General features: G+C 53.4%; 3 protein-coding genes across 5 annotated transcripts; all 3 read left to right on the top strand.

The window, feature by feature from the left end:
* Positions 1-9234: 9234 nt before the first annotated feature.
* On the top strand, positions 9235-10365 carry G0S2 (G0/G1 switch 2). Its single transcript, XM_014948462.1, has 2 exons — positions 9235-9304; positions 9725-10365. The coding sequence occupies exon 2, from the start codon at positions 9757-9759 to the stop codon at positions 10066-10068; it is 312 nt and encodes a 103-aa protein (XP_014803948.1). The 5' UTR covers positions 9235-9304; positions 9725-9756; the 3' UTR covers positions 10069-10365.
* A 6074-nt stretch (positions 10366-16439) lies between these two features.
* Positions 16440-21700, top strand: LOC106891715 (corticosteroid 11-beta-dehydrogenase isozyme 1-like). 2 transcript variants are annotated; one of them, XM_014948429.1, is made up of 6 exons: positions 16440-16807; positions 17404-17572; positions 18114-18225; positions 18874-19059; positions 19886-20029; positions 21154-21700. In XM_014948429.1, the coding sequence occupies exons 2-6, from the start codon at positions 17444-17446 to the stop codon at positions 21414-21416; spliced, it is 834 nt and encodes a 277-aa protein (XP_014803915.1). In that variant the 5' UTR covers positions 16440-16807; positions 17404-17443; the 3' UTR covers positions 21417-21700. The 2 variants fall into 2 exon arrangements, with proteins under 2 accessions (XP_014803915.1, XP_014803914.1); XM_014948428.1 differs by having other exon boundaries at positions 16441-16807; positions 17442-17572; positions 21154-21699.
* Positions 21701-23248: 1548 nt separating this feature from the next.
* Positions 23249-27645, top strand: LOC106891716 (corticosteroid 11-beta-dehydrogenase isozyme 1-like). 2 transcript variants are annotated; one of them, XM_014948430.1, is made up of 6 exons: positions 23249-23515; positions 24055-24185; positions 25398-25509; positions 25629-25814; positions 26390-26533; positions 26932-27645. In XM_014948430.1, exons 1-6 carry the CDS (start codon positions 23428-23430, stop codon positions 27150-27152), a joined length of 882 nt encoding a protein of 293 aa, XP_014803916.1. In that variant the 5' UTR covers positions 23249-23427; the 3' UTR covers positions 27153-27645. The 2 variants fall into 2 exon arrangements, with proteins under 2 accessions (XP_014803916.1, XP_014803917.1); XM_014948431.1 differs by lacking the exons at positions 23249-23515; positions 24055-24185 and adding an exon at positions 24746-24805.
* Positions 27646-27659: the final 14 nt, after the last annotated feature.

Below are 27659 nucleotides of genomic sequence, written 5' to 3'. Positions count from 1 at the left end.
AACAAACAAAACCAGCTCCTGCAGGAAATTGTGCTTGAGTCATGGGACGTGCCCTGCCCTGACACAGCGTTAGGGGACACTGCTCTGCTGGAAGCATCTGCTCCAGGATGAGGTGTGTGACCAGCTGCTGAGGAGCTCCCGCTCCCCACCGCTCTGTCACGGAGCTGCTGCCTCCTCGCACCCAGTGACGTTCATATGGGCAGGGTAATCTGAGCTCCTGCTCCGTGGTGTCTGTGATCCACTAAGCAGCTTCTCTATCCTGTCCTGGAGGTGCTCACCAGAGGCAGAAAAGCTCCATATCTTATGATCCTGTACTGGTGGCAGTGGGCTGGCACCAGAAGATGTTAGTGCCAGCGGTGGGCTGACGTCCCTTCCGCACTGGCAGCAGCCAAGAAAGATGCTGCTGGGCTGCTTTTAGCTTTCAGGTGGAAAGAGGTGACAGCATTGAGAACAGAAATGCATTGCAGCCATCTGTGTAAAAGCTAATCTCCCCCTAAAAACGAGGGAGCACAGCCCTGCCAGCTGGGGACACACGTGTCACTCAGTGTCACAAGCTCACATTCTGTAATAGCTAATACCTGCCAAGCCTCTGCTTTTATAATTAGGGTCCTCAGCTGGGCAGCCCGAGCCCCGCTGCCCCCCTGCTCAGATTCCTCACACTCTTTCGAGGTTTGGGCATCGCCGGGGGAGCGGGATGAGCCGCGATGGAGGGAGGGATGGAGGGAAGCCCTGCAGCTCCCGGGTGCTGCACCAGAGTGAACCCGGGAAGGAAGGCACTCAGGTGGTGGCAGCCGAAGCGCAGAGGATGTGACTCCTGCATGAGTAGCTTTGTTTTACTTCCTCTGAGGTGACACTTGTTTCTGCTGGGATTAAAGGCACAACGAGGACTTTACTCCTTTGGGAGCTTTTCCAGGGACACCCTGTGAGCTCAGCAGCTTTCGATTGGGTTGTTGAGGTGTGATCCCAGTCAGCCAGCACTCACCAGGCTGGAATGATTGTGTGCCATTAGTTTTTAACTTCTCTCTCTGGAGTTCAGAGGAACACGAAGGTAATGAAGTCAGGGGCAGAGCACAGCACGCGAGAACACTTAATCTCTTGAAACACAAAACCTCCATTAAGGAAAAAGGATGCTAATTGAGTATAATTTTATAGCTTGTGCATATCAACGTTAAACAATACTTAATGCTGCTGTTGCATTTTTCATGGAAGGATTAATAAATGCCTGGAACACAATTCCTGAAGGCACATTTGCGATATGGGCCGCTGCAGAGGGAGGATTTGCTCCGTGACGCGGAGCAGGATCTTGGCACAGGGGAGGGCAGCCCCCGGTGTCCCAGTCCCCTCCAGTCCCTGCCTTCCCAGAGCTGGGATGGAACCTCAAACACTCTCCATCTCTAGACCAGGCACAGCCCCTGTGTGCCCTGTCAGACACACGGAAACCTTCGTGGCAAAGGTCTGGAAGGAGGTACGGGACCTGGAGCTGGAAGCACCGGAGCTGCACGGGAAGAGGGAACCTTGGGAAGGGTTTGACAAGGGTAAGAAATGCTGTCCCATGTTGTAACTTTGACAACTCTCTGCTGATTTCAAAAATAAAACAGTGCTTCCTCCACCTAATCTTTTAGAATCATAGAATCATAGAATCATTCAGGTTGGAAGAGACCCTTGGGATCATCAAGTCCAACCATCTACCCTACTCTACAAAGTCCTCCCCTACACCATGTCCCTTAGCACTGCATCTTTTAGTTCCCCATCTGAATTAAAACCCAACCACCAAACCACCTCCTTGCTCCAGCACATCCAGACAATTCAAACCACCGTCTTTGCTAATTGTCACGTTTGCTTTTAAAAGCACTTCTAATTCACCTCTTGAAAACCCTACACCTGCTCTGAAAGCAAATAAAACTTTGGTCCGAAACCCAGGTGACCCAGTTTAGGTTTCAATCCAGGCCAGGCTGGGAGCTGGCTCCGGCGGGCAGCAATGCTCTGACTCAGCCTCCCTTTGCGGCCACGCTGCGGCGTGAGCCCGGTGCCGGCCACGGCCATGGGTCGGGGACACAGAGGTGGCTGTCCCTGCTCCGGACTGGCTGCAACTGGCCAAATGCCAGAGGGCACCCGATCCAGGCACAGCAATTGCCCCTGATCCTAGGAAAGGCAGGACTCGCTTCCCCGCACCAGCAGGTTACAGCTAAAGCAAAGGATGTAGTGTTTGCCCCTAAATTGGACTTTTCCTTTCCACGCCCAGTGCAATTTCCCGTGCCCAGCACACACTGGGTGGGCACAGGAGCCCAGAGGGTCCGTGGGCATCCACCTCCCATGCACAGCCCTCCCAGGCACATACCGATACGGGCAGCGGGCTGGGCAGCCTGCCTGCTTTCCTCCAGGGGGGGTGGATAAAATTATCCGTGCAGGGGAACATCTTTATTTTTGTCACGTCCCCATTTTCTAAAGGAGAAAATATGCCATTCGGAAAGTGCCCAGCTGCTGGCTGGAGGATTTCAGCTTTTCCAGGCCACAATGATGGAGCGGGGGGGGGGGTCCGTGCTCCCCAGCAAGCCTCTGGCACAGCAGTCCTGCCTCCCCCTGCACCCACACACGGCAGAAAATGGAAACTACTGGGGTATTTAGGAGCCCCTTCAAGCCACTTATCCTCCTCGATACCACAAGTGGTGACTGACATAGAGGTCACACTATTCTCTGCTCCTGGTTGCCAGCCTGTTCCTCCTGGAATTGAAACAAGGGACTCGCTGTGCACGGGGTTTGATCCTGCTGGGATAAAACTCAAGTGTTTTGCCCCATCTTTGCTCCCCTTCCCAGGCAGGACAGGGGGCTGGAGGGGGCGAGCACAGCCCCGTGTCTCAGACCAAGCCGTGGAGCTCACGCTTGTCACGGACAAAGTCCATCAGCGCCCGACCCTTGTCCGTGCACAGACGTGTGGAAGGTGAGGCAACCCGTCTCTCCACCTCAGCATGCTCCGGCCGAGGTGATGCTACACCACATTTTGGGAAACGTCACCAACAGGCAGAGGTCATCTCAGCATTTTGTCTCATGTTCCACCCCATAATTCCACAAAACCCAGAGCCACGGCTCCCCAGCAAGCCTCTGGCACAGCAGTCCTGCCTCCCCCTGCACCCACACACGGCAGAAAATGGAAACTACTGGGGTATTTAGGAGCCCCTTCAAGCCACTTATCCTCCTCGATACCACAAGTGGTGGCTGACATAGAGGTCACACTATTCTCTGCTCCTGGTTGCCAGCCTGTTCCTCCTGGAATTGAAACAAGGGACTCGTTGTGCATGGGGTTTGATCCTGCTGGGGTAAAACACAAGTGTTTTGCCCCATCTTTGCTCCCCTTCCCAGGCAGGACAGTGGGCTGGAGGGGGCGAGCACAGCCCTGTGTCTCAGACCACACCGCGGAGCTCACACTCGTCACGGACAAAGTCCATCAGCGCCCGACCCTTGTCCGTGCACGGACGTGTGGAAGGTGAGGCAACCCGTCTCTCCACCTCAGCATGCTCCGGCCGAGGTGATGCTACACCACATTTTGGGGAACGTCACCAACAGGCAGAGGTCATCTCAGCATTTTGTCTCATGTTCCACCCCATAATTCCACAAAACCCAGAGCCATGACCCAGGCTGGTGGGAAGGGACCTCTGGTAGCCCTCAAGGCCAAGGCACTGCTCGGCATGGGGCTGGCCCCCAGGCTCAATTCTTGCACAAAAGCACTGTATTAATAATTTGTGAATGTCTTCCTCCAAAGGGAATAATATTAAATGAAAATGAAATATTTGGATTCAGGATTTGGGTTCAGAGAAGAGAACTTGGCCAGGCCTATGACAGGTCGGCTGGAAGAGCACCCGGCAGAAAGCGGCGTGAAACGGGCAATATTAGGTGCTGAGCACCAAAGTCCCTGTGGCTGTTCCTCTCCAGGAGGCACATACTCTCCTCGAGATGCCACAGCAGAGCCCAGCACAGATCGGCTGGGTCACTGTGACTGAGCCACGTGGCCACCACACGCTCTGCACCCACCTGTCCTCACTCTGTGCCCATCACGGCCCACAGGACCGCTGCTCGGCATGGGGCTGGCCCCCAGGCTCAATTCTTGCACAAAAGCACTGTATTAATAATTTGTGAATGTCTTCCTCCAAAGGGAATAATATTAAATGAAAATGAAATATTTGGATTCAGGATTTGGGTTCAGAGAAGAGAACTTGGCCAGGCCTATGACAGGTCGGCTGGAAGAGCACCCGGCAGAAAGCGGCGTGAAACGGGCAATATTAGGTGCTGAGCACCAAAGTCCCTGTGGCTGTTCCTCTCCAGGAGGCACATACTCTCCTCGAGATGCCACAGCAGAGCCCAGCACAGATCGGCTGGGTCACTGTGACTGAGCCACGTGGCCACCACACGCTCTGCACCCACCTGTCCTCACTCTGTGCCCATCACGGCCCACAGGACGGCTCTTCTGCACCCACACCCAGCAGGCACCCAGTGTTCAGTACAGTGGAAACCACTGGTGTAATGAAACCGAGAGTTTTATCATTTTATTAATTTTTAATAGGGACAGACCCATAATATGGCTTGCTGCCCTCTGGGGTTTCCTTTTCTTTTCACATCCCTATTTCACCAAGTGTTTTGGTGAGATACCACCTACAGCCCACATGCCTGAGCAGATCAACCATCCCCAAGATTTCGTGGAGTTTCCTAGGGGGATGCTCTGGCAGCAGGGGCTGGTCCTTACGCCACGGTCCTTTCCCTTCCAGCACCTCCTGGCCCCTCTCTCTGGCAGCAGCTCTTCCCCCCTGGGCCACCAGCACGCACCCGCAGCGTGCCCAGCGCCTGTCCTGCCCCGCTGCCGGCAGGGAGCTGTGCCCCGGCCAAGGGACACAGCTGACACCGGAGCCCAGCCACCTGCGAGCCCCCCCCTGGGGGCCGACCCCTCTCCAGCCCTTCTGCAGAGCTGGACTGGCTCATTGCTCCTCTCCTCCAGCACGTCCCACCACAGCAAGGGCAGAGCTCTGGCTCCCGGTGCCCCCCGTTCCCGGGAGCATCACCAAGGTTATCCCCGTGCAAAACCAGCCGTGCCAGCGGGAGAGTTAAATTTGGGATCCTGTGGAGCCCCAGAGCAGCAGCGGCTGCGCCTCCAGCCTCTGCAGTGATTTCATAGAATCATAGAATTGCCCAGGCCGGAAGGGACCTCCAAAGGCCATCTAGTCCGACCCCCCCGCAGTCAGCAGGGACACCCCCAACTAGACCAGGTTGCCCAGGGCCTCGTCGAGCCTCTCCTTGAATATCTCCAGGGATGGGGCCTCAACCACCTCCCTGGGCAACCTGTTCCAGTGCTCCACCACCCTCACAGTGAAGAACCCTCTCCTCATCTCCAGTCTAAATCTGTTCCCCTCCAGCTTGAAGCCATTGCCCCTCGTCCTGTCACTGCAGGCCTTTCTAAACAGGCTCTCCCCAGCCTTCCTGTAGGCTCCCTTCAGGTACTGGAAGGCTGCTATTAGGTCTCCCCGGAGCCTCCTCTTCTCCAGGCTGAACAACCCCAGCTCCCTCAGCCTGTCCTCGGAGCAGAGGTGCTCCATCCCCCTGATCATCCTTGTGGCCCTCCTCTGGACCCTCTCCATCAGGTCCATGTCCTTCTTATACTGAGGGCTCCAGACCTGCACACAATACTCCAGGTGAGGTCTCACCAGAGCAGAGTAAAGTGGCAGAATCCCCTCTCTGGACCTGCTGGCAACACATCTTTTGATGCAGCCCAGGATGGGATTGGCCTTCTGGGCTGCAACTGCCCACTGCCTGCTCATGTCCAGAATCATTTCAGAGCAGCTTTACCCCAGCTGGTGGCTCCCACACCGGGCACTGGCCAAGCTCGGCACGTGCAAAGGGGGGAGCAAAGCCAGGGCACGGAGCATCGTCCCCCCGAGCCCTCACGCCTCTCCCGTCCCCGGCCACCAATATTCAGGTTAAGCCTCGGGTGCTTACGCTGCTTTGCAAATTCAGGCAGAGCTCCTCTTCCAGATGACGTTAAACTCATCCAGTTTTCCCAGCTATAAAGCCCGGCTTAATCAAAGTTGCAATTAAACCTGACAACCTCCTTGTGCAGACTCCGAAATAAGATTAGGAACAGCTAAAATTAGGCTAATTTAGTGTTAATCATTAATCCTTTTATCCGCTCTTAATCCAATTTAAATGTCCACACAACGAGCTTGCACAGACGTTGTACTTCAAATTTAAAACAAAATTGAATTAAATATTATTTAATTCAATCAACACAATCTGAGTGCTGCTATAAGAGGCGTTCGTCACAGATGATTATCGGCTTCTTGGTTAACCCTCAGAATCATCCTGGGCTCCATGGTCTCCCAGCTCTTGGCACTTTGGGATCACACAGACATCTCCACCTGGATTTACCACGTCAGAAGTAGCCAGCCCAGCCCACAGGTTGGAAAAGAGACTTTCAGGAGGGGGAAAAAAGATTCTGCCTTAAAAAAAAACCTTTTTTTAGGCAAAATGTCATGATTCTAATGCATCCCACTGACCTTTGTTTCTGGGATTGCGTACTGCACTGACTCGCTGGGCTCTGGGGTCTGTGCGGAGCCCGAGCAGCTCTGGGTGCTGGGGGGGGACAGGGGGGAGCACAGAGCTCACACCCGCAGGTACGGTGACCGTGAACTTCCCCTGTCTAATTGCCGTCTCCTCCAGCTATCTTTCCTGCAATGGTCATTTTTCGAAGCATTGCAGAAGAGAAAAACATCGCTCGAAAGCAGGAATCAGCCGCAACCTTTGCTGCCAAGTTGGCAGAGAAGATAAGGACCTTTTATTTAAAGAAAAAAAAAAAAAAACCAGACACTGAGGAGGGATAGACAAGTCTTTAGCAACTTTTATAGCCAGTCTTGCAATACAATTTCCTAAGCACATTCAAAACTTGCTTAAAAAAAAAAAAAAAAAAAAACAAAAAAAAACCCCAAAAAAACCCCAAAAAACCACCAAGTTTTCAGCAGCATTTCCTCAGAGGGCTCTGATGGCTGTGAACGCCCTCCCACCCCACAAGGGGGAAAAACCTCTGGGCTCCCTGGACGTGTGGGATGTGAGGAGTGAGGGGTGACTCACTGCTCCTCCACCCCACGGCAGAGCTCAGCGAGGAAAACCACCCCGACAAATTCAAGCACCACATCCCTCAGAGATGGGCTGGCCACTGCCCAGCCTCCCGTGGCCAGTGAGCCCAGCGGCGTGTGGGGCACTAACGCCTGCAGCAGCCCGGGGAGAGCAGGCACAGAGGGGAGGAGGAGAGGGGAGGAAGGCAGCACCATCCTCGCACAGAGGATTGCCAACAAGAGTCTGGAATCACAATCTCAAAACCAGCCTAAAGTCTGGCTTCATTATAGAATCAGAGAATGCTTTGGGTTGGAAGGGACCTTAAAGATCATCCAGTCCAACCCTTATGAGCCAGTTCAGTGATTTTAGGGCAGAATTTGGGCAGTGTCACCTCACAGGGCAGTTTTTCAGAAAGGAAGGTGTTCAAAACCTCCAACAAAAGAAATAAGGGACCCGGGTAACTAACACACACTCCGGCAGTTCCCACATTTCTCAGAGCTCCCTTCTGCCCCTTTCTCACACCCAGAGACAAAGCCAGTGCCTGGCTGTGCCACACACAGGGATGTGCCAGCTGTGGCACCAGTGATGCCACGGGGGCAGGAAGGGGAAACACGGCACCAGTCACTCACATCACCAGTTATTCACGTCACAGAGAGGTTTCTCCCCCTGGAGAACAGGGCCGAGATAAAACCCAGCTCAGGGGCATCAAACGCCCATTCCCTGTGCTACCATCCCTCCTTTCCATGCACTGGAGAAGCCCCCTTTTCCACTCCATCGGAGGACAAGACCCCTTGGGCTCCAACTGCACCTCATGGGGGTTCCCCAACACCCCTGGGTGCCCCTCCAGGAGATTCAGCCTGGGGAGCCACCAGGCAGCAACATCCCTTCCAGCATCGTTTGTGAAAGCCCCCTCTGAGCTTTACCTCCTTCCACAAACATCATCTCCTTAAAAGCGCTGCTACCACACGACCCCACACTGTGCTATAATTTCCATATATTGCCCCAGCAGAGGAACTCCCCCCATCTCAGCCATAAAAATCAGGTGAGAAATCTGCCCAGACACCGTCATCCCCTCTGTGAAATCCAAAGCTGTAAATCCCAACAACTTCTTGAGGCTTTAGCAACTTCTCTAAGGTCAGCAGCTACTAAAATGTGTATGGTTCCTCCAGGCAGGGCTGTATACGTGCAGGATGGAGGCAGCGGCGGAAGCAGATGATGTAATGTGCTGGATGATATTGATGCAATGCTCGTGGGCAGCAAGCCAGGCAAGAAGGGGGAGAGTGCTGCCTTCTGGTTTTCCCCAAAAAGGAAATACGCCGCCCTTTAGGTGAATCACAAGGAGTGACACTGACAATGGGGTGCTACGGAGTTTCAGCATCAAGTGTAGGAAAAGTGAAAAGTAGGGTCTTACTGGGTTGCTTGTGACTTTCACTAATTTAGGAGTTTCCAGTTATTCTCTTATGTCCAAAACATCCAGGTGCTGCCACAGGCTGCATCTAACCACTTTCTAGTGGTTCCTCTTGCCATGAACCACCTATGGAAACCTCTATCACACCTCTTCACACCTTGTCCTGGGGAACACCTTCCTTATGCCCCACTGTGGCATTTTTTTCCCCACTTCACTACCAGGGAGGGCAGCAAGGACAGAACATCTGCTTTGCTGAACTGTATTTTGTTTTGGAAATCATAGAATCATAGAATCATAGAATGGTCCAGGCCGGAAGGTCATCTAGTCCGACCTCCCCGCAGTCAGCAGGGACACCCCCAACTAGACCAGGTTGCCCAGGGCCTTGTCGAGCCTCTCCTTGAATATCTCCAGGGAAGGGGCCTCAACCACCTCCCTGGGCAACCTGTTCCAGTGCTCCACCACCCTCACAGTGAAGAACCCTCTCCTCATCTCCAGTCTAAAATCCCAGCCTTAAATCCAAACCCTGGAATATTTGACCAGCTACAGACACAGACCCTCTCCCCGGTGCCCAAGGAGAGCTCCGTGAAGCTCCTACTCATATATTGAACATTTCTTAGTGGAGCTGCCTTGGAAGAAGTACCAAATATCCCTGCCTGTGAAATCAGAACTGGAGGATGTATTTTTTTTTTTTTTTTTGGGGGGGAGAAAATTTTTTTTTGGGTTTTTTGTGCCGAGCGGAGCCGAGCCGAGCTGAGCCCATCCCACCGCAGCGCTCACCGCCCCCCGCCCCGCAGCCGCCGCCGGGTAAGGGGGGATGCGGGGAGACCCACCGGGAGGGATGCGGGGAGGCCCGCCGGGAGGGATGCGGGGAGACCCGCCGGGGAGACGCACCGGGAGGGATGCGCTGGGGGGATGCAGGGGGATGCTCTGGGGGGATGCAGGGGGATGCTATGCACAATACGGGGGTGTACCAGGAAGAGGGGGGGTCCCGGCTGGATCCCACCGCCCGGCTCCGGCTGCTCTGCCGGGCAGCTCTCTCCTCCAGCCCCCCGCATCACCCCGCTGTCCGGGTAGATGTATTTTCCTAGCAAAATATCCAAAATCCCCACTTAAAGCAGGGCTGGGGGTGTGGGGAGAGCTTGGACTGCCTGGGGGCTCTGATCGCTACAGGGAAAAGCAGCTGGATTTAACTAATGTCCCTCTCCCTCTCTTCTTCTCTTGCAGAACTGCCACCTTCCACATCTGCAACAAAAATAATGGAAACCATGCATGAGCTGATCCCCTTCGCCAAAGAAATGCTCAGCCAGAAGCCCAACAGGAAAATGGTGAAGCTGTACATGCTGGGCAGCGTGCTGGCTTTCTTTGGGGTGGTTATTGGTCTGGTGGAGACAGTGTGCAGCCCTTTCACCTCTGAAGGGAGGCTAGAGGAGGAGGAGGAGAAGAAGAAACCTGCCCCGACGCGAGAGCAAATGCTTCCTCAGAAGCAGGAGGATTTGATCTTGGACAAGAGCAAGAAGGTGGTGGGGACACAGCAGAGGGCCCTGGTGACCAGACCACACGCCTCCTAAGAGCCCCGTGCCCGGAGAGGTGCCTGCTGAGCAACCAAGCACAAGAGACTCTGCTGTCCTGTCCTACCTGGTGGTGGTGGTTCCAGCAAGAAGAGGGAAGAAGTTGGCTGAAGAAGGAGACCGCAAGTGTGCGAGACTTGAAAGAAGTGAAGGGTTATATTTGCTGCTGTGCAGCAGTGGGGAAAAAATACCTTTTGTTGGTATAAAAATGTGCAAGATGCACAGCATGGTTTCTTATTTTTATTACAGATGCATTTTACACCATTTTGCAAAAATCAATAAATATTTTATATGGTACCACTGCTCTCTAGCTGCATTTATTTTCAGAGCTGCCTCTTACTGATTTGCACATAGGTCCCACTTGTGCCTCCAGCTTCTCTTGGGGGACCCAGGGAATAGCTGAGGGTGGTGGCTGCACCCTCCAATGAAGCCCCCCTTGGTGGCTGCTCTGGGACCAAGGGGGTGGCCCTTTTGTATTTCCAGCAGCTTCTCCCTTCCAAAATGGGCCAACTGGGGTGGGGAGAGGAGGTGGCATTTGTGTGACACGGGTGATAGACACATGCCCCACTCTGGGACCAAGGGGGTGGCCCTTTTGTATTTCCAGCAGCTTCTCCCTTCCAAAATGGGCCAACTGGGGTGGGGAGAGGAGGTGGCATTTGTGTGACACATGCCCCGAGCTGGAGGTGGGGCTGTACCTTTCAGGGGTTATCTGGGTTTAATGGCACAGATTTGTGTCTGCCATGGCCGTGTGTGCCCAGAACTGCTTGGAAAAAAACCAAACAACCCTGTCCATCCCCCAAGCAATCCTCTAACAGGCTGTGGCTGCTGCACAGCTAAAAAATCTTCTAGCTTTACTGGGATCCTTCACAAGCTCTGCACAATTAGGTGTCTCTGCTGAATGATGTTGGTTTCCAGTGTCATGGGGTGTCTCAGATGGAAAGACAGAGACAGACACGATGGCACAGTCAGCCCAGAGGGTGTGGAAATGGGGATCCAAGCTTCAGGGCTGTACCCAGGGCACTGCCAGACTCATTAGAGGACTTTCACCTATTTAAAAATCTCTCCTGGGGTTAGTAAGAATCTCTTGCATTCAGGACTATGTCATGTTAGTCCAATAAACCCTCCTTATGGCCTCAGCTGAAAGATCCTGACCACACTACAGCAGGGAGGGAAGGGAAATAGTCCCTGCAGCCACGACTGGGGAGAAAATCCCTCTTTATCTGCTCAGTGGCAAAGAGATGGGCAGAGGCAGGAGTGAGCTACACACCTTGCACAGAAACAGGAGATGTACCAGCAATATGCCACTATCTAGCTAAAAGCAAAATAATTGATACAAACAGCAGGAGATGATGGAAAATGAAAAAGCGCTGCCTGACACCGGTGCTGAATGCACCCCTCCTCCCGGAGCTGCACAAGTTAAGATCAGAATCCAAAAACACAGGAACACAGCTGAAGTTCACCCTTACATTTTCATAATACATAACCACGCAATCCCATTTTGTTGACAATTATTTCTGCCAAAAAACACAGCAGCACATTGTGGAGGAGGAATCCTACCGAGCCTGCACAAAAGCTCTGTTCAAGCATAAAGTGCCTTTTCCTCATGGGGAAAGGAGCAGAGTCCAACTAAATTAAAAACAGCCTTTGAGAAATACTTCATTTAGTCCCATAACCAAGCCTTTTGCTCTCTGGCACGGTGGAACAATCAAACACCTCATTGATACCACTGGAAATTTCATGGGCGAACGTGAAAGGAGAACTCAGGCCTGAAGAAAGCCATGAGCTGACCGGTGCTCCCAGTTCCAGCTCTGAGGAGGTTCTAGGTTTGCTGCATGGCCTCAGGGACAGGGAGGGCTGGCCTGGAATTCCCTGTGGCACATTTTGGTGCGTGGATAAACCAAGGACCTGGTTGTCCACAGTTGTGTCAGGCGTGAAAGTGTTGCCAGGTCTGAGATCTCACACCACTGTGATTCACAAGCGTCGCTGCTGCCACGGGGCTCAGCAGCTGATAAATGGATTAAACACAGATGAGAATCACATCTCTGTCCAAGGCAGCTGCAAACTCTGTCCATCACACGTTGGTGTCCAAGATTCACCCTTCTCTACAAGTTGTGGGTGTCTCACCCAGCCCAATGAGAAAGAGAAAAGGTTAAAAATGAGGCGACAGAGCTGGTCTCAGGCAGCCCAGCTCATGAGGAGCAACTGGGGAGCTCCAGGTGAGCCCACCCAGGCTGACCTCCACCACTTCTGGGTTTGGACCTCAGGTTGTCTCCACACCACAGAGGTGGTCCCCCCCGCCCCGTGCCGGCACTTCGCTGCCCACTCCTCCTCGCCACAGCCAGTCAGTCACGGGGTTTAGGAGCTTAAAGCAAAGAGGTTTGTGGAACAATCAAAATAGTTCCTCCTAAGACAGCTAACGGGATTAGACAGCTAAACCACGCAATGCGCCGCCGCTTCTGGAGCCAAGTCGGTAAAATCGTGTCCCGCAGAAGACAATCTCCTGCCTCCTGACGCACTGCAAGCTCAGAGGTCGTTACCTCCCGCATCTTACCCCGAAAGGGCACCTCAGAGGTCAAGCCTACGCGTTACCGTTTCCACAGGAGGGAGGACCAGCTCTCTGCAGGGCGGGGAATCAGACACGTATTAATGGCTGATTTTACCACAAGACCACGTAAAGTTTTATTTAAACCGCACAATGATGAGTTCAGTGTGCGTAGAGGCCTAGCAACCCATTTAACATCACTTTAACTATGATGGATGAGACACTTGCCAGATGCGGTCGATTAAAGGGCTTCAGCAAACTTCCCTGTCTTTACAGTACAGCATGATGTCCCACACCAGCCCCGAGTCCCCTCACATCTGTGTGCCCACACCGGGCACTGCAGAGACACAACTGCCACAAACACAGCCCCACGCGACCAGCATCCACACACACCAGCAAGGGAGCACGATAGAGTCATTCCGAAAGCCTGTGTGTGAATTGCAAAGAGAAATTGTGATTTTAAGTACTGGGACATAGCAGAGAGCAACCAGCTGGAACGAGCCGTACAGTCGGTCCCAGTAAGGACACCCCAGGTGAGCCCCAGTGCAGAAGCATATGGAGCACTTAAGGCTGAGTTAAACCAAAGTCCCGAGGGATAAGCTCCTGAGGAGAGCCACACATTGCCCAAGGTGTGAGGTAGGTCACCCAGCGTCACATGAGGTTGATTTCTGCCACTCTCTTTCTTTTAAGACTTGTCTGAAACCACTTAACTTTACCCAGTAAATGTGACATTTTCCCGGTGCATTAAATCCTCAGGAAAACCACAGCTGGCGTGAGATCTGGTATTCGCCTGTACCCATCCTGCAACACCTCCTCAAAGATCTTATTTCAGCTTGGGGCCGGTGTCCAGGCTTTCATCACCGGGAGCTGAAGGCCAGCAAAAACCTCCCTCCGAGGCCAACCCCCTCAAGGGCACGAGCCGAGCGTCTTCAGAGAGTCCCCACTCGCTATTTGCAGTCTGGACTCCGGGTGTTTCAAGAGCTGCCAGGCTAAAATTAGGGGCCCAGATAAGCATATCAGCCCCTGCTGCCCAACACCAAGGGCATCGGGAGCGTGGAGAGCAGCCAAGACTTAAAGCAGCCGCAGCGCCAGCAAGCAAATATCACGGCAGCAATTCCTGATTTGGTCACGCAGGAAAAAAATAAATTTCGTGCTTAGACATGGCTTATCATCGCAGCATTTTCTCTAAACCAGCAGTGAGAAGAAGTATCATGTAAAGCAAATACAGCCCTACAATCATCTCGCCTTTCCCTTGGACTTGAGAGTGGATTTTTTGGGAGCAGCACAGCCGTGGCAGCGATGGCACTGGCAGGACATGGGCACTGGCAGGACATGGGCACTGCCTTCCAGCCGTGCTGAGAAACACACCTCTGTCACGGCCCAATAGCACCACATCAGCCTAATGTAAACATAACCGAGGGCAGCCCTTTATAACGGAGATATCCATAAAGAAAGGAATTCAATCTGTGCTCACAGTAAAGAATGCCGGGAGGCTGGGTATGAGAAATAATATCTTCGTGTCTACGTGACAAAGGGAAGGGGGGGAAGGAAAATCCTCTGCGTTTAACAAAGATTTGATAATGGGTTGAAAAAAGCCAGATATTGCTCAGAACAGAAAAAAAAAAGAAAACAAGTGGTATCCCAATTGCTGCCAAGTGCTTTGAGTCCCTGAGCCACATGCACGGACCTGCCTGAGCCCTGGCCCTGCCCCTGGAACGTGTTCCCCCCCGGCAGTGTGGGGCTGGGGGCACGGCAGGGGCTCCCCAGCAGCTCCATCGGCTGCTCGGCCAGTTTGCCATCAAAACAAGTCCCCTTCACGTCTTCATTTCCCTCCAGGGAGCTCCAGGCAGCACTAAATGAAGAATCCCCCTGTGCAGAGGGGCCAGCACAACCCCGAGCATCACCCCTTGAAAAGCACGGCCTCAGACAAGCGATACAGAAACGATCTCCAGCAGGAAAATTCATGTCAAACCCTTCCAGAATGAAAAGGCTGCTCCCCCGTGCTCCTGGGCTCCATCTCCCTGCTCCTGGACCAGACACACCACCGGGGTCCCCTCTGCCAAGGCAGGAAGGTTTGGCAGCAGCGGTGCCAAGACCAGCTGAGATCAGAAGATGTTTCTGTGCGGTCACCTCTTCCTGCCCTCCTCTCCCTTCCCTCGCTCCCCACCCGCAGGAAAAGGTTAAAAAACAAGTTCTTAAGTTGCAAACAGCAAAACAAACCCAGAAAAAGCTGTGAGTGGGAGTGAGGAGCTGCAGCGCCGGGGAAGGGGGACAGTTGCCAGGAGCAAACCCGGGTGGGCAGCAAAGCATGGCCAGATCCAGCAGCTCCCACTGCCACCAGAGCCCCCAGCCCTCCCGGGGACCAGGCCAACACCCCCAGCTCCCCATTTCCACACAGGACACCCCAAATGGCACATGCACAAGTTTCCTTTTAAAAAAAAAACTTTACATCCAAAATACTCAGTGTTTCAGTCCTTTATTAACAGCTCCTCTCATACAAACCCCCCAAAACTGAGCCACAATTCCCACTAAACACCACACCAGCGTGGGGCTTGGCTCCGGACCCACCGGGCTGCCCCACATCTCCCCACGCAGAGCAAAGAGCACGATCCCTTCCCAACACACTCAGACGTGCACAAAGGTTGACAGTTATTGCTTTACTGCGGGATCCTAACGCCAGTAATAAACAACAATAACCGCAAAGAGCCTCTCTCCCTGCCGGCCACACAGACGAGATCCCAGCCGAGGCAAGGTTAATTAGTTTGGTTATTTCCAGCCAAGGAATGAAATGGTTGCCCCATGACCATGACGCAGGCTCAAAGCAAAGGGAGGTAGGAAATGGCAGTGACTGTACCAGCATTATCTGACCAACCGTGGGCTGAGTGCTCCTTGGCAAAGTTGAGACTGAAGCAGAAAATACAAAAACCCATTCCATAAAGCAGAAGCCATGCCAGAGAGCTCCATGGCCCAACCAGGTCTGTCACTACATTTAATGATCTTTATTTTAAAGCTGCAATAGGGGGGAAAAGAAAAGTTTTCTTTAAAAATAGCAAAGCAGCTCCAGGAGCACACCAAGCTCCCAGCAGAGTGTCCCCATCCCACTCTGCAGTCCCAGTGCCAGACCAAAGCTGGACACAGTTTACACCTATTGCATAAAATTGATGGCATTAAACTTGCTGCCATGAAGACTTGGGGAGCGAGCGGACGTTACATGGTTTTTCCTCAGACTGTACTCACTTAAGAGTAAGAGCAAAGCTCTTGCAGAACTCAGAGCAGGACCCCTGGCAGAAAGGACCCTTATTTCTCTGAAGAAAACAATATTCAGTATTTCACTGGAAACCCCCCCATGTCCGAGTGGCCCCGTGGAGCTGGGACGGTGGCACCCCCAGTGCTGGGTTCAGCTCAGCCCCTGTTTCCCCCACTACTCACAGGGGTAGAGATGAAAAAATAAACCCTGCCCCAGCAAAGCCATTATGGAGCTGTTTGAGGGTGGTACCCGCTGCTGGGGCACCACTGCCCGGCATCCCAGGGACAGGCAGATGCTTCAGGGCGCAGAGCAGCGATGCTCTGGGGAGCACAGGACCTTTGTGTGTCCCCATCACAGGGAGGTGGTGTCCCCCCACCGCAGGGAGGTGTCCCCCCATCGCTCCCCAGACCCTGACCCCCAGGAGCGATCAGACCCAAACGGCATCTCCGTGTGCCCCCACGTCGGGTGCCGGCGGGAAGGGAAGCCCATGTTTAACCACCTGCACCAGGCTCCCTCTGATGTTCTCCAAGTGAAACTTGACGCTGCTCGGCAAAGACACACCTCTTCCAGGGTGTTGTGCAAAATTCTGCATTTTAACGTAGGACAGGAAATATGAAAAGAGCCGGGCAGAACCCAAACAGCACCCTCGGTTAGGCCGAGGGTTCACCAGCTCCAGCGGCAAATCAAAGGGTTTGCTTCCCTTATCCATCCTCCCGAGATTTTTCCAGTGCTTTGGAAGTTGCAGTTCCTTCGCTCACAGGTTTTTAAGGATTGGCATTGCCGCTTCCCTCTGGAGCAGCTCTGCAGAGGGCTTTTTTCCCTCCCTTCTCTTTCATGCTTTATTTCCTGACTCCACAGTGGGATGGGTTGGTTGCAAAAGATTCTCATTCCCTTTTTGGGATTCGTTTTGGCCTTCTGGTTTTATTCTGCGAGGGATAATTTCAAACCGGGTAAGTATTAAAAGTGAATCTGTCTTTAAGAAAAAAATATTAGAAGCCACATTTGAGTGTTTTGCATAGAAACTGTGCAGAGCTTGGACCAAACCACGCCTGAGCCTTTGTGTGGTGGGCGATGCTGGAACGTTGTTTTAACAAAGGTTTTAAATCAAACTGAGCAAGTAATATGCAGAAATACTTCCCGAGGGAGCAGGTGAGACAAGGGGTCTGAGACAGAGGGGGCTCTCAACGCTCCATTTGCCAGTGGGCAGCAAAAGAATTTATAAACATGGCTTTTAAATGTTGGATTTAAAGTTTTGAAGCGTGCATTTAGTAGATGACTTTTATCACAAAGTTGGTGGGATATTTCTAAGTTGTTGTCCTGATTTATGGAAAAAACTGCAGGACGAGGGGAACGCTGTCCCCGAGTCGCTGCATTCCGTGAGGAGCCACAGCTGCTCCTCAGCACAGCTTTTTCCAGCAGATGGAAGAGACGTCCTGCTGCCGGACGCTTTGCACTTGTGGGCTCGTTTAGCTTCCAGTTAACTACTTACTCTGAAGGACGTTAGGGTTTGGGATTTTTTTTTTATTTTATTTTTTTTTCTAAATAGCATTTGGATAAATTAAATCCCCGTGCCTTGGTCCCCAGAGATGCTGAAAGGGAAGCGGGTGATCGTCACCGGGGCGAGCAGCGGGATTGGAGAGCAGATGGCGTATCACCTGGCACGGATGGGGTCCCACATCCTCATCACAGCTCGGACGGAGGCCAAGCTACAGAAAGTAAATGGCAAGCTGGGCACTCACACGGGCACGTCCCTGGCGGTGCACACACAAACATAGAAGGCCAGTCTCACATCACAGGTACATACATGAGGACGTGCAATCACCAGGGCACAGGTACCAGCGAGGCACAGTCACACTTGTGCTGTGTGGGGATCCTGCATGCACAGAAACCCCTCTCCTGCAGATACAGGCACTCTGCAAAGCACATATTAGGGTATTTGAACTTGCTTAGTTAAGTACACATATCCCTATCCACACAGCCTGCCTCAGCACACACACACCCTCATTCCACTGCAGTGATATACACACTCCTGCTCACCCTACACGCACGCACTCCTGGCACACACCGCCTCGGGTAATGCATTCACCAAAGGGATAATTTCTCAGGCTCCTTTTGAAGCTTAAAAGGCTCCAGACACACTCCTGAAACCCCAAACCGCTGCTTGAAGGTGGGGATACATGACACAGAACACTGACCCCCCCCTCTTTGGCTCCCGTTGGGGGGGGAGCGTGTGTGTGACACGTGGTGTTGGTGCAGGTGGTGGAGCGGTGCCTGGAGCTGGGGGCAGCCTCGGCGCGGTACGTCAGCGGCACCATGGAGGACATGGCCTTCGCCGAGCACGTGGTGAAGGAGGCAGAGACCTCGCTGGGTAGGTTTACAGCCCACCCTCCACAAACAACAGCAGAACATCCCATCTCGCCTTGGCCGGGCTGCTCGTTGCCACATGGCCACTAAAACGAGCAGGAGAGATGGGGATGGGGCGAGACGGGAGAGATTTTTTTTCCCTAAATTCTCCCCTTTGCAATCTCGCTTCTCTGCCCAGCTTCAAACTGAACTGCGCTCTCGATTTCAGCTCTGTGCCCTCGTGACATCCTGTTCTAGGATCATAATCCTGGATTTCATCACCCCTCGGCTACTGCGGTCTGAAACCCTCCATCGGGCCCGTAGCAGCCCTGCCATTGCGGTCATGGGTCACGGCTGCGGTAACGCAATCCTTCCCGCCCCGGCCCCACAGACAGCTTGAGGGTCACCTCCCTCGTGCCACGGCATTTGTGTTTTGAACCAGGAAATTAAAAAAAAAACAAGGACCAAATTTTTACTGGCAGCCACCATCCGGAATATATCCCCCCTCCAGAGAGGACAGGCTCTGATCCAAACACCTGGGTTTTTTTAATGACATTTATCCTGCTCCCAGGAAAGGCTCTGCTGGGTGAAGCCCTCTCCCACCCAGCACTAATCTTTAAGGTCCCTTCCAGCTCTAACCCTTCTATGGTAACGCCAGCTCCTCTGCTTGCAGGAGGCCTAGACATGCTGATTCTTAATCACGTCGGCGCGTCGTACTTCGGTTATTTCAATGGGGACGTTGGGCACGTGCGGAAGCTCCTAGAGATCAACTTCCTCAGCTACGTGGCCATGACCGTGTCCGCCCTGCCCATGCTGAAACAGAGTGAGGGCAGCATCGTCGTGGTTTCATCCATGGCAGGTGAGTGGGAGAGAGGTAGGTGACACGGGATTGAGTCCAAAGACACCATGGGCTGATTTTCAGAAGTAAGCAGCACTCGGAGACACCGGGCATCCTAAAGGAGCCATAACTGCATAACACACTCCACAAACCGACAAAAACCACAAACCAACCAAAAAACCCCAAGCAAATCCAGATCTTTTTTGTATTTTCTCGATGGAATTTGTTCTCTGATGCAATCCACTCGCCCCAGCTTGCTTTTTGGCCAGCCCTGCAATTAAACCAAACACCCCGGTGTCAGGCTCATTAGAGCAGCAGAGCTCATACACCTCCAGTTTTACAGAGAAAAGCGGAAATGCAGTAATTTCTCACCACATTGGATCTCTGACCGTTCATCCTGGTTTGGTAGGTCAGGTTCCTGCTAATATTTGTAAAGCGAGTTATTAACTGACTCTATTCACAAAAACATGACTCGGTTCTCATAAATTTCTGTTAAGTCAGGAAACTAAATTACTAACAGATGTCCCTGCTCACAGCCAGTGTGATGGTTACTCTTGTGGTGATCAGCTTAGCTCAGGATCCAGAGACAAGAGCTTAAACTTTGCTCCATCTCTCCCCTCGAGGGTTTCCTGGTTCATGCAGAACATGAGACAGGGTTTTGGCCTTAAGATCTTAAAAGAGCTGGGAGCTGACGGGAATATTTGTAACGCTGCTGTTCAGGTGCCAGGATGACATTTCACTAACAGTAAACTCCCTTTGGGTAAAATACTTTATGTGATGAAGGGCAAAACTGAGGTTGGGGCAGAGCAGCTTTCCGTGCTATAACAGAACTTCACTCTGTGTCCAGGTAAAGTCGGGTTTCCCTTTACGGTCCCCTACTCTGCAACTAAGTTTGCCTTGGATGGATTTTTCAGCTCCCTGAGGCAGGAATTCACCATTCAGAGCATCAATGTTTCCATCACACTCTGCATCCTTGGCTTCATCGATACCGGTAAGATCGGCGCTGTCTGATCCAGAGGATCAGGAGCTGAGCATCAGCTTCTCACCCTCTCATCCTGCTCTTCAACTCCCTCTGCCACCGACTCTCCCCTTCCACCTCTGCTGCTGCTTCTCCTCCAGCCCTGCTGTAGCACGAGACGCTCTGGTCTCTGGGGCATCCTACCCCCCTGCTGTAGCACGAGACGCTCTGGTCTCTGGGGCATCCTACCCTAGACTGGTTTGGGTTGGAAGGGACCAGCTGTGACTGGTTATAGAATGGTAGGTTGGAAGGGACCAGCTGTGACTGGTTATAGAATCGTAGGTTGGAAGGGGCCTTGAAGATCATCTAGTCCAACCATCAACCCAACTCTGATAAAAACCAACACTAAACCAGGTCTCTAAGCCTCTCCAAATAGGAGAGGGCAACAAAGCTGGTGAGGGGTCTGGAGAACAAGTCTCATGAGGAGAGGCTGAGGGAGCTGGGGGTGTTCAGCCTGGAGAAGAAGAAGCTGAGGGGAGACCTTCCCACTCTTTACAACTCCCTGAAAGGAGGGTGTAGCCGGGGCGGGTTGATCTCTTCTCCCAAGGAACAGACGATGGGACAAGAGGAAACAGCCTCAAGCTGTGCCAGGGGAGGTTCAGATTGGATGTTGGGAACAATTTTTACACGGAAAGGGTTAGTAAGCTTTGGAATGGGTTGCCCAGGGGGAAGTGGTTGAGGCACCATCCCTGGAGGTGTTCAAAAGACGGGCTGACATGGTGCTTAGTGCTATGGTTCAGTGATGGTTTTCATCAGTTGGGTTGATGGTTGGACTCGATGATCTTAAAGGTCCCTTCCAACCCAGACAATTCTGTGATTCTATGTAGCATGGGAAAAGAAGTGAGTTTTAAGACTCTTTTTTGGTGGAAGAGAGGTAGGATCCACCAGAGGCCGGGCTGGACGGGGCTTTGAGCACCTTGGTACGGTGTGGGGTGTCCCTGGGCAGGGCGGGGGGTGCTTTAAAGGTCCCTTCCACCCCGAACCGCTCCGTGATTCTGCGCCCCATTTTGACCACCGTTTCCCCACCCGATGACTCAACGGGACGCCCTTGTTCACCCCCCCCTCCCCTTCCCGCGCTGACCCCTCTCCCCGCGCAGAGAGCGCGGTCCGCGCCGCCGCCGACCTGCTGCTGGTGGCGCCGGCGCCTCGCGCCGAGTGCGCGCTGGAGATCCTGAGGGGGGCGGCGCTGCGCCGGCGCGAGCTCTACTACCGCTATGGGGCCACCCGCCTCCCGCTCCTCCTGCGCGACTGGGCCGCCGAGCTGCTCGACTACCTGGTGCGGAGCCGGTACCGGCTGGACCGACTGAGGAAGAACCCCCCCGACACCACTCCTCTCGGTACCGCTCCCCCCGCCAACTGAAGCCGGCCTTACCGGCGGCGGCCGCCGGCTCGGGGAGGGTCGCTCCGCCGGTACAACACCCTCCTCTGCCGGCGGAGAAGGGGCCGCGCAGCCGCTCCGCCCCGTCCCGCCGCTTTGCGCTTCCCAAACTCGCCAGATTTCGGCGTTTTAGCAGATGGCAGCGGCTCCGGGCGCGGAAGAGGAGGGTTAGGCTACCCCCCCCCCCACCCCGAGCCGCCGTGTCCCGCCTGGACGGGCCCGTCCCCAGCCCCGGACCAGGGAAAAGTAGTTACAAACTTAATTAGTAAATAAAATTTACTAACCCGACGGTTTGGCGCGTTCTGTGGGTTCCTTACCCCCCGTCTCCATTAGGAAATGCTGCTGTGAACGGGCACAGCTCCACTGACGCCTTTCATCAGTAAGTTGAATCCTTGCAATAATCATTATTTGAGGAATAACTGCCTTTTTAGCTTATTTTTTTGTTCATTTAATGGCCAGATGCAAGTTTTTACCCCAAGCTGCCCTCAACCTGGAACCACAGCCTGAGCTGCTGCACTTGCACATAACGTGGTTCTGGCCGTTGAAGCACCAACCCTTCTGAGACAAAACAACACAAAACTGGGACTGTTTAGTTTGAGGAAGAGGAGGCTGAGGGGAGACCCCATCACTCTCTACAACTACTTGAAAGGACATTGTAGAGAGGTTGGTGCTGGGCTCTTCTCACAGGTCATTAATGACAGAACGAGAGGGAACGGCTTCAAGCTCCAACAGGGGAGGTTTAGACTGAACATTAGGAAGGAATTTTTCACAGAAAGAGTGGTCGGGCATTGGAACAGGCTGCCCAGGGAGGGGGTGGAGTCCCGATCCCGGGCTGCGTTTAAGGGATGTTTAGATGGGGTACTGAGGGACATGGTGTAGGGGAGGACTTTGTAGAGTAGGGTAGATGGTTGGCCTTGATGGTCCCAAGGGTCTCTTCCAACCTGAATGATTCTATGATTCTATTAAAACCTCCCCAAACCCCCCCCGCCGAGGCGCTCCCCAGGATGGGTTTGCTCCTCACTTTCTAAAGGAAATCAGGAACTGGTATTTCTCTTCTCCTTACCCAGGGATTGCCTACACAAACCAGTGCACGTGGAGTGGGTTTTGCCCTTTAAACTTTCAGAAAATGATTGGCAAACCCATTTGCCACAAGCCCAGGCAGATGCTGAGCGGTGTGACACGCAACACTCGGGAAAGCTGGAGATCTTTATTGTTCACTCACGTGGCTCTTTCACTGCCTCATGCAACCAGTGGGTTCCTCAAGACAAGGGTGCCATTTTTGAGGTGTAAGAGCCCCTCAGCAAACAGCAATGGTGGCATCACATAGAGTAAGCTAGAATCATAGAATCATTCAGGTTGGAAAAGACCCTTGGCATCATCGGGTCCAACCATCACCCCTACTCTACAAAGTTCTCCCCTACACCATATCCCCCAACACCACATCTAAACAGAAGCACTGATAAAGATCTGAAAAACACAAACTTTGCCAGCCCTGCTCTCTCTAGATGTTCCTATGAACCTGTCCCACCATGATCACCAGTTAATAAATCCTTGTGGCAGCCAGCAGGGAAGGGAAGTGTTGACATGGTTTTAGGGACAGAGTGGAGAGAGGGAAGGATGCCCATTCCACAGAGGGCTGCACGGAGGGGACAGAGGTGTCCCAGCCCCAAAGGCAGCCACCAAACACCACTCCCCCAGGGCAAACAGCTTTTCAGTGCCTTGCCTTCAACAATCTCACACACACCTGAAACTCCTGGCAGGACAAGGGTGCAAAGGGACAGCCTAAAGTCCAAAGCGACGCGCTCCGTTAGGTTAATGTTTGCTAAATTACAGGAAGCACAAAGAAATGGTCCGACAGATACCAGCGAACTTGTGCAAGACAAGAGTCAGTTCAAAGCTGCCAGCACTCCCACCTGCAACCGACTGAGGTGTCCCCCTCCCTCGCTCAGAGCTGCAGAGCCTGTCTCACTCCTGCCCACACTTCTGCAGCAGGATGGGTCTGCTCCTGAAGATTTTCATCCCCTTGCTGGGAGCTGCACTGGCCTTTTATTTTTATTCAGCACCTGAGAATTTCAGTGAAGGTAAGTCATTGGAAAAACGGGCTTTAAAACAGCAATCGGGGAGGCTGCTGCCAGAGAGGCAGCGTGTGCCCACGCACAAGAGCTCGGGCCATTAAGAGCCTTTCATTCCCGGCTGGAAAAGCCAAGGTGTGGGAGGGCTGAGCACTCGGAGGGGAGTGAGAGCACCCTGTGCCATGCTGGAAAGCTCAGGGGATTATGGTGGGGTCTGCTGGGACACACAGAAAGTGTCTGATCTCAGCAAATGATTTATTTGGGAAACGTGCAGCCATCCGCTTCAAGCATTTAATCATTTTATTAGCCAACTCTCGCCATTTCCAAAAGCCACTCCCAAGCCAGGCTGGATTCTGAGCTCAAGCCTCCCACGTGCTCCCTGCCAAACTGGGATTAACTACTGGATCCCAGTGGGGGTCTGCACGAGCGGTGCACGCTGCCGCTGCCTGCAGCCCCCTGTGCCTGGGGGCAGAGAGGAGCCACAGTGCCCGCCTGCGGGGAGATGGTGTGGGCTGCACCGGCTCTGAGCCCTGCACCCTCCTCCCCAGAGATGCTCCGGGGGAAACGGGTGATCGTGACAGGAGCCAGCAGCGGCATCGGGGAGCAGATGGCCTATCACCTGGCACGCATGGAGGCCCACCTACTGCTCACCGCGCGGACGGAGGCCAAGCTGCAGAAAGTAAATGGCAAGCAGGGTGTGCTGGGTGGGCAAAACACATCCACAACCCAGAACCCCACAGGCAGGCAGAATGCAGATATTCACCCCAGTCTGGGCACACGAGGACACCAGATACCCTACGGATCCACCCAGTGCAAGCCTTTTCTGACATACACACCCCCCACCACAAGAAATTGCATTTTCGATGCTGGCAGCACGGCATTTCTTTCTCCACAGTCTTCAGCTGTGAATTCTGAACTCCACCACCAAGGACACCACCAGTCTGTCCGAGGCCTGGGCTGATCAACCCTTTCTCAAAGTCTGAACTGTTTTTCCATCCCATATACAGCTGAATCATATCCCTAAGCAGTCACGTCCCTATTTATAAACACTATATATTTGGCTCAGATGTGCCATTGTTTAACTTTGCAGCCAGAAACGTTTCTCTGAGCGATGTATTTCCTCCCGAGAAGGGTTTCCAGTGGGACAGGGAGATGCACTGCCCATTCATCCAAAGGCAGCAACAGCCTCCATGGGATGGGGGGGGGGGGGTCTGTGGAGGGGGGTCCATCACCTATCACCTGGCACGCATGGAGGCCCACCTACTGCTCACCGCGCGGACGGAGGCCAAGCTGCAGAAAGTAAATGGCAAGCAGGGTGTGCTGGGTGGGCAAAACACATCCACAACCCAGAACCCCACAGGCAGGCAGAATGCAGATATTCACCCCAGTCTGGGCACACGAGGACACCAGATACCCTACGGATCCACCCAGTGCAAGCCTTTTCTGACATACACACCCCCCACCACAAGAAATTGCATTTTCGATGCTGGCAGCACGGCATTTCTTTCTCCACAGTCTTCAGCTGTGAATTCTGAACTCCACCACCAAGGACACCACCAGTCTGTCCGAGGCCTGGGCTGATCAACCCTTTCTCAAAGTCTGAACTGTTTTTCCATCCCATATACAGCTGAATCATATCCCTAAGCAGTCACGTCCCTATTTATAAACACTATATATTTGGCTCAGATGTGCCATTGTTTAACTTTGCAGCCAGAAACGTTTCTCTGAGCAATGTATTTCCTCCCGAGAAGGGAGAAGGGTTTCCAGCGGGACAGGGAGATGCGCTGCCCATTCATCCAGAGGCAGCAACAGCCTCCCTGGGATGGGATGGGATGGGGGGGTGTCTGTGGAGGGGGGTCCATCACCAGCACCGCTCTCGCTGTCACTGCAGGTTGTGAAGCAGTGCCTCGAGCTGGGCGCCGCATCCGCCCGCTACGTGAGCGGCTCTATGGAGGACACCAAGTTCCCTGAGGTGGTGGTGAAGGAGGCTGAGAACACCTGGGGTAGGTGATTACCCTCCCCTCACTCCTTGACACCTCCCGTCCTCCTTTTTGGGCCATCCCAGCCACCAAGAAGCTGCTTTGGTTTGAGGTTGCTAACAGCAAACACACTCTGCTTCCAGGGGGCCTCGATATGCTCATCCTAAATCACATCGGTTACAGCTACTTCAAGTACTTCGATGGGGACGTTGGGCACGTACGAAAGCTCCTGGAGACCAACTTCCTCAGCTACGTGGCAATGACCGTGTCCGCCCTGCCCTTGCTGAAGGAGAGCGAGGGCAGCATCGTTGTCGTTTCATCGATGGCAGGTGAGCACTCCCTGCCCAAGTCCCCTCCTCTTCCTGCACCCGATTCCTGCTCCGGCTCTTCTTCAAAAGACAGAGTAAGGACCATCAGGCAGAGCCACCCTGCTGGGAGTCAGGATCAGCCCATGATTTATAGCCTGGATGCACAATTCAAGTCCTCTGGGGGATTTATATTCCATGCCCTGTCCTGCCAGTCTCTGCACCCACTCATTGCCTTCATGGTACACCATACACCACTGCAGGTTGTTTTGTGTGCTCAGCCACCAACTGCACATGCCTTTGCTGTCCAGGGGTATGTATGCAGGAATACAAGAACAGTATCACCCACAACCGAAGCTACCTCATGCCATTGTATGCCATGTGCAGGAATACAAGAACAGTATCACCCACAACTGAAGCTACTTCATGCCATTGTATGCCATATGTTCCATTTTAAACATTCCTGAGCTTGTTTATTGCTCTCACCAACACCCTAAATCACAATATTAGAGATACTTGAAGGGCAGGAGCAAGGGAGCGCTGTGCAGGCTGGTGTCTGCCCAGGACACAAACCCTGACGTTGTGTCCCTCTGCTCCAGGTAAAACCAGCGCCCCATTTACTGCTCCCTATTCTGCAACTAAGTTCGCCTTAGACGGATTTTTCAGCTCCTTGCGACAGGAATTCATCATAGACAAGGTCAACGTCTCCATCACACTCTGCATCCTGGGCTACATCGACACAGGTAAGCTCAGTGTCACTGGGGCTCTGCCTTTCCAGACGGAGCCCAGCTGAGCCCACCACCTGCCCAGTAAGCTGCTTAGCCATCACCAGCAGTGCAATGGTGGAAATGGGACCCCAATGCTTTAAAAAGTGTGGCCTGAGACCTTTGACTCTGCTGTCCTTGCAGGGAACCCCCAGGGGAGGTGGGGATTCCGTCCTCTATAATCAATCAAGAGGTGGAAAGGAATGGGAAGGACATTGCCATAATTGTTTTTTATTTTAACTATTGTAAGCTTTAAGTAGGTCTGATCCCCAGAGTTTGTTGCTTTGTTAAAGGAAGCTACAGCCCCCCCGGCTGAGCTGGTGGTGCCTGTGGCAGCCCCTCCATCCGACACTGCTCCTTCCCTCCCTGTCCTGCAGAGAACGCCGTGCGAGCGGTCTCACATGCCATCCGGGCCACGCCGGCCCCGAAGGAGGAGTGTGCACTGGAGATCATCAAGAGCGGGGCCCTGCGCCAACGGGAGCTGCACTACCCCTCCGGCACCGTGGGCACCATGCTCCTTCTCCAGGCCATCGCCCCCGACTTCCTCGACTCCCTCATCAGGAGCGGCTATAAGGTGGAAAACATCAGAAGAACATAGTCCCCAGGGCGGAGAGCACGCCGGGACACCTTGGACCAGGCACGAGGGATTTGGGTGTTCATCTGGCTTACTCGGGTGCCCTTTCCATGCCACCAGGGCAGCCCCACGCTGCTGCACCCTGGCAACCTGAAATGGGATGCACCAGGAGCCTGTGACACACAGCATGAAAATGTCTTTTTTAGTCATGAACTCTTGAAACTGGCTTTTTCCAACTATGAGATACCTCAGAGAAGCCCTGGGCAGCAGGATCTCAGTGTCCTGCTCCCCTGCAGGTTTCCTGCTCACCCCCCAGACCCTGTCCCCCCCCAACCAGCCCCAGGGGCAGCGATGCCAGCGCTGCGGGAAGGGACCCCAGCCCAAAACAAGGATTTGGGCCAAGCGGCAAAAACCACCCAAACCCACCACAGCGTCTTTGAACCAGGAATTATTTTTTTGTCATGTATCCCTTCTAGGCTGGCCTTTGTAAAAATAAATCCTACGTTACTTTACGAGATCTCTGCCTTTCCT

Source organism: Calidris pugnax, unplaced genomic scaffold (genome assembly GCF_001431845.1).
Source record: "Calidris pugnax isolate Ruff unplaced genomic scaffold, ASM143184v1 scaffold91, whole genome shotgun sequence".
NCBI lineage: Eukaryota > Metazoa > Chordata > Aves > Charadriiformes > Scolopacidae > Calidris > Calidris pugnax.
The sequence above is the reverse complement of the archived record's forward strand: the minus strand, read 5'-3'. Positions and strand labels throughout refer to the sequence as shown.

What these genes read in the sequence shown, in the direction of transcription:
- G0S2 (XM_014948462.1), top strand. Translation starts at nt 9,757, where the DNA reads ATGGAAACCATGCATGAGCTGATCCCCTTCGCCAAAGAAATGCTCAGC.
- LOC106891715 (XM_014948428.1), top strand. Translation starts at nt 16,720, where the DNA reads ATGGGTTGGTTGCAAAAGATTCTCATTCCCTTTTTGGGATTCGTTTTG. An exon ending in CGGAGGCCAAGCTACAGAAA is followed by an intron (nt 17,573 to 18,113) that starts GTAAATGGCAAG and finishes GTGTTGGTGCAG; the next exon opens with GTGGTGGAGCGGTGCCTGGA. An exon ending in CGTGGTTTCATCCATGGCAG is followed by an intron (nt 19,060 to 19,885) that starts GTGAGTGGGAGA and finishes CTCTGTGTCCAG; the next exon opens with GTAAAGTCGGGTTTCCCTTT.
- LOC106891716 (XM_014948430.1), top strand. Translation starts at nt 23,428, where the DNA reads ATGGGTCTGCTCCTGAAGATTTTCATCCCCTTGCTGGGAGCTGCACTG. An exon ending in ACCTGAGAATTTCAGTGAAG is followed by an intron (nt 23,516 to 24,054) that starts GTAAGTCATTGG and finishes CCTCCTCCCCAG; the next exon opens with AGATGCTCCGGGGGAAACGG. An exon ending in CGGAGGCCAAGCTGCAGAAA is followed by an intron (nt 24,186 to 25,397) that starts GTAAATGGCAAG and finishes CTGTCACTGCAG; the next exon opens with GTTGTGAAGCAGTGCCTCGA.